Source organism: Aplysia californica, unplaced genomic scaffold (assembly GCF_000002075.1).
Source record: "Aplysia californica isolate F4 #8 unplaced genomic scaffold, AplCal3.0 scaffold00042, whole genome shotgun sequence".
NCBI classification, from domain to species: Eukaryota; Metazoa; Mollusca; class Gastropoda; order Aplysiida; family Aplysiidae; genus Aplysia; species Aplysia californica.
Genome location: NW_004797312.1, coordinates 2,120,386 through 2,126,300, shown reverse-complemented (window position 1 = coordinate 2,126,300; position 5,915 = coordinate 2,120,386). Strand labels below are relative to the sequence as shown.

The following is a 5,915-nucleotide window of genomic DNA, read 5'->3' as shown; positions in this document are numbered from 1 at the left end:
TCCATTGGTTTTAAGTTTTAGTAAGAGTTTTACTGCATCCATTGGTTTAAGTTTAAGTAAGAGTTTTACTGCATCCATTGGTTTTAAGTTTTAGTAAGAGTTTTACTGCATCCATTGGTTTTAAGTTTTAGTAAGAGTTTTACTGCATCCATTGGTTGAAGTTTCAGTAAGGGTTTTACTGCATCCATTGGTTTTAAGTTTTAGTAAGAGTATTACAGCACTTGCTATTTCATTTGGCCATAAAGTAAGTCGCTATTTCAATTCATTTCAATTTATTTCACCCATTTCGTATTTCGCAAAACATTTCAATTCCTTCATAAATGTGCTCTACTTCCAATTTATATTCCACTTTCTGAAAATGTATAAGTTTATGACCTTTACTTGCTTGGTTTGCCTGTTCTCAAGCATCTCCAAACACACTATGGGGAAATCAAATAATTCCGCCCCTCAGACACCACAAGCTACTTGTTAGCGACACTAGGAGGGTTAAAAAGGAAAGTGCTGGCATGAAATCATCCCTACTGCTTGAGTACATACTACAGGATTGCAAGCCTTTTTAGATTGACTTTATGCAACTAGCTACCCCCCCCCCCCCCCCCCAAAGGAAAAAAAAAATAACACACAGAAACTTCTATACTCACAGCTACATGGAAACAACAATGTAGTGTTGTATCGTCGTGAGTTTGTATGTGCGTATACACGTATGTGTGTATGAATGTGTGTATGTAAGTGTGTGTGGGAGCATGCGTGAGTATGTGTGTGCAAGCGTATGTAATACTATGTGCCTATAAAATTAATTTGTAAATCCATAATATGTTTCATGTTAAGCGCATAGAGCATTGCATAAGTGGAAGTGCGCTATATAAATGCAATCCATTATTATTATTATTTTACTAGCTGGGCACACGTTTGAAGAACGGACTTTAAAAAATCGTCGATCATCAAGTAATTGTGGAAAAAGTGTGCACAGCTTGAGAACGGAAGTGTCACTTGTTCACAATAGCGTCAAAGACTATGGACTTTCCCAATATTTGATCTAAACGGAACTAATGAAAAACTGAAAAATAAATCACAGTGATTTCAGGCTCCTCAATAAAACTGTGCATCCTTTAAATGATTCTGAACCACCATAAATCTTTTTCCAAATTCGAAATTTAGTGGTTCGGAAGTTTTAGGCCGCCAAAGTGACGGACTTTCACAAATATAATATGTAGTGGATTATGGGGCTCACCTCCTCACTGACGTAGTCTCCGGCGATTCTGATGAGGTTTAGGATGACGTCCACATACCAGGTGTAGTCCACGGCGTACTTCTCGGCCAGGATGGCAACCTTCAGCACCTGGACACACACACAAAACAGATGCATACACGCACGTTATTAATTATCTTCGGCTTTTCATAAGGCGGGAATCACATTGTCATACTAAGAATAATGTACAGTTTAGTTTTAGTAAGAGATTTATGGCACTTGCAACACAATAAGGTCGTATAAGTGCTGAAGATTAGAGGTGTTACAAGAGAGTAACAAACATAAAAAAGAAGGAGAAGAGATAAAGACGATAGTTGTTTGATAGGACAGGAGCAAACCACACCAGAGCACCCGCCAACCACCCACAATAATGTACTGTCTGGAGATACTAATAGATAATAGATGACATTTGTATTGCGCAATTCCTACTTAACAACGAGCTGTATGCACTTTACAATCTTTATTACAACTACCAGCCCACCTTGTAGTATTCTGAAACAGTTTCAACTTCTTGGGAAACATACAGTGTAAGCTGCCATTTTACAGGCACTAAATCACAAATATAGAAACAAGATCTTTCTCTCTCTCTCTCTCTCTCTCTCCTCTCTCTTTTTCTCCCTCTTTTCTCTCTCTCTCCTGCTCACACACACACACACACACACACACACACACGCTAACACACACATACACACAACAACAATAATTTACCATCTCCTCCCTGATAGAGTAATCAGCAGACTCCAGATACTCCAACATTTCTCCGACAATCTCCTCGGCATTGCTCCGGTCACACATGGCGTACAGTAGGTCCACGGCGCGCTGCCTCACGCTCACATCTCGCTCCGTCTGTGGGGGGACAGGGATTTAGTTTTAGTATTAGTTTTAGTGAGAGTTTTACTGCACTTGCAACACAATGTTAAAAAAAAAATGGAGATACGAAAAGAAAGTACTGATGTAAAAAAAATAAAAATGGAGATACAACAAGAAAGCACTGAGGTCGCGATATGTATCCGGTATGTCCTTAAAGAGTTCAGCCCAGTTGATTATATCCCTCCCCAAGTCACAAAAGTTTCTGGGACCAGCCATCAGAGACAAGCGAACGTCTTACACAAACCTAACCATTGTTGATTGTTTCAGGAAGCAACATCTCTGCACTCCGGACATGTCCATTGATGCTCCGTTGCTCTCTCCAAAATGTCACTGAAGGTCCTTCCACTGATTGTGCCAGTGCACATCTGGTTGAACGATACCTAACCTAAAGTGATTATCCACCCTTTGAGGAGAGAGAAATAATTGGTCGCTTTTTTAAGGACAAGCTGGATAACCCAGATTTAGGGGGTTTCCAGAAATCTTGACCTACACCAAAAGTGGGCATTGCCCTACCTATAGGAAAAGTTTGGTTTCATTGGTGTGTATATTTGTTTGGTTATAGAGAAAACTCTCTTCATCTTTAAAGAAACTGAACAAGGGGCAAAAACTTTACCTTCCATTTTCTCAAAGCAGCATTTTTGGGGATAGCCCCCTTGTGCTTAAAAGCGACCAAATAGACCCCTTCTTCTTCGTTCTCGACGATTCAATCCACTGGTGTGCACAAACTGCAACTCTCTTTAGATCCTCCAAGCAGCCATACAGCATTCTCTTCACTCTTTAGACCCCGAGTCATTTCCACCGTTTCCCCGGAGTTTTTTTCCTTCGGTCACCTAAACCTGACACACTATGTATGTCTCATAATAACCCCAAAAAGCTTGCCTCTAACTTCTAAATGGCGGAAACAAAGGTTTAGTCATTAGGTCTACTAAAAAACTTGGTTCAAGAATAGTTTTTAAAAAAACAAGAAGAAACCAGCACCAAATAAAACGAAAAACAATGGTCACTAGGGTAGTATCCGACCCTCCCAGACGCTCCCAGTGTCCGATGGGGAACTGGGTTATTACCATCGGATGTTCCCAGAGTCCGATGGGGTTCAAAGAGTTAAGACACACCCCGCTCCCCCCAAAAATCCTGTATCTAATTGTTACCTTGAGGGCAGTGATGACCGTGTCCTGATGTTTCTTCACAGCCTCGTGGGAGAACTCTGAGGTTGCCAGCAGACACATGCTCTCCAGTGCCAGGTACCTGATCACAAACACACACAAACAAATATTTCACGGTCAGAACATTTGATGTCTCTTCTCTACACGCAGGTAAGACAACACACACACAAACATTTCATGGTCAGCGTATTTGATATCACTTCTCAACAGATTTAGTTTAAAACACAGATCACACAGCACATCAGACAGCACAATGAGTGTCCAACACACATGTGTGTGTGTGTGTGTGTGTGTGCGTGTGTGTCTGAGTGCGTGCGTTTGTATGCGAGTGTGTGTGTACCTGAGGTTAGTCTCCTTGTGCTGCAGGAACTGTCCCAGTTGGTTACAGGCGCGCACCAACAGGTTGGGGTCACTGTCCATGTGTGGGTGCGTGTGTGTGTGTGGGTGTACGTGTGTGTGTGTGAGGAGGAGGAGGGAAATACCTGAGGTTAGTCTCCTTGTGCTGCAGGAACTGTCCCAGCTGGTTACAGGCGCGCACCAGAAGGTTGGGGTCACTGTCCATGTGGATGATGAGGTTGATGGCCTCAAAGAGCACGGCGTTCTTGGCGTTGGAGTGCTGCACTTTCTTCGACTTGGGCGCCTCCTGGGCCTTGTTCAGGATGGTCTCGAGACATTCCGTGAGACGAGTGCGCACGCTCGGGTCCTCTGTGTCGGACAACGAGAGAGGGGGGAAAAAAACATCAGTTAACAACATTTTACATCCAATTTCTGAGCTCTAAACTCGTCATCTCTTTTAAAGAACTTTTCTTCGTTTTCGTAAGAGTTTTACGGCACTTGTAACACAATACGGTCATATAAGTGCCGAAGATTAGAGGTGTTACAAGAGAGTAACAAACACAAAAAAGAAGGAGGAGAGATGAGGATGATAGATGTTTGATAGGAAAGAAAAAGCAAACCACACCAGAGCACCCGCCAAGCACCCACACCCCATTTTTGAGCTAACTCGTCTTTTTTAAGGCAGAGTGCAGTCAGCGACTTTAGCCACCAGGCTATAGTATGCGCTCACTTCCGCTGGGCGCTCACTTCCGCTGGTGACTTTTAGTCGCCGACGCAAACAGGCACACTAAACATAATTAAACAATGAATGGACGCACTGCACCGAAGTTTAAAATGACAATGATAGCTGACCACTCACCAGGCGGGGGGTAATTCTGTAACAGTCGGAGCAGCTTGACGGACAGCCAGGGCGCGGGGACAAAGTAGTAGGTGTAGTCCTGTAGATCCGTGTACGAGGCCGTCACAATCTGAGAGAGAGAAACACACATCGATGTCAGTCTTGCTAAAGCCCCATTTACACGTACAGTTCATTGATCGACAAACTGTAGGACATCGAAAGGATGGCCGGCATCCTGTCAACTTCCCGGTAAAACTGAGCGTGGAAACGAGAAATCCTCTCGATATCAAAGGGTTCTCAGTCCAACCACCAGATTAAACTGTCAGTTTGTCGATGAATGAACTGTACGTTACATCATGCTCTACAGAACAAACCCTGGGACCGTCATACTTCAGATAGTTCACATCAGATGATCCTCGCTAGAATAAGATATCACTGAGAGAGCATTTTAGCTTCTTTCTGCTGGGATAAAACAGAGAGCCCCTGCTTTATTTCTACCAACCTAATGGAAAAAAGAGGGAAACTCACCAAGACAGCATCCACCATAGACTTAAATTCCTAGACAACATATGTCATGACCTCATCTTTTCGCTCGCTATAAAAACTTCAGTGAAGCTGCACAATGGACAACACCATTATATCCAAATGAAAAGTAAAAAAAAAAACTGTATGCTTCACAAGAAGTTGAGACTGTTTCAGAATGCTCTCAGGTCTGCTGTGGTAATAGTATAGATTGTGAAGCGCATAGAGCTAGCTGTTGAGCTGGAATTTGCGCTATACAAATGCTATTTATTATTATTATCATTATACAATCGAGAATTCAAACTCACTCACCCGACTCAGCCTGGAGACAGCGAGAGAGACGCAGCCTTTGTACTCTTCTGGGTTCTTCCTCACCAGGGCCTCGATCAAACTTGTGGCAGACGTGACCACGCCCTGCCGGGGAGAGAGGTCAAGGTTGTTTTACAGTATGCATAAAATAAAACCAGGCTGTCTGCAAAAGCATCTCATCACAGAATTAGAATAGAGATGCATGCATAAAAAGCTTCAAAGATTTAAAAAAAGCAAAAAAAACTTTGAATATCTCAGGAAACGTAAGTCCAAATCCCTTCCTTATTCCCTCATGCCAAAAGGCAATCCAAGGACTCTGTATAAAACAAAGAGTTGTACCTTCCCAAACTTGCACTCACCCCTCCTGTTCTACCTGCTGCATTGTTTTCCTGTTCCTACCATCCACTTTTAACAACTGCGCTCCGTCTCCTTCCACCCCCCCCCCCTCTTATTGTACCTGTTGCACTCCGAGTCTCCCTTCACCCCGCCATCTCTACCCACTGTATTCAGTGCCCCTGTTCTAACCATTGCAGTCAGTCCCACCATTCCACTGAACCCATCCCCATTCTAACCGTCGCACCCTGTCTTTCCACTGTTCCTACCCACTTCTACTCATTGTATTCAGTCC

The 5,915-nt window shown here is 43.1% G+C and overlaps 1 protein-coding gene across 1 annotated transcript in view; it reads right to left on the bottom strand.

Annotated features, from left to right (window-relative positions):
* The window catches only part of LOC101861268 (AP-2 complex subunit alpha-2), a gene marked incomplete in the record, with an annotated part of 48,945 nt that overhangs the window by 12,799 nt on the left and 30,231 nt on the right, over nt 1-5,915 (bottom strand). Inside the window, 6 exon segments of the mRNA XM_013079160.2 lie at nt 1,232-1,339; nt 1,958-2,095; nt 3,268-3,364; nt 3,765-3,987; nt 4,478-4,586; nt 5,291-5,392. Coding sequence (XP_012934614.1) covers nt 1,232-1,339; nt 1,958-2,095; nt 3,268-3,364; nt 3,765-3,987; nt 4,478-4,586; nt 5,291-5,392 — 777 coding nt within the window.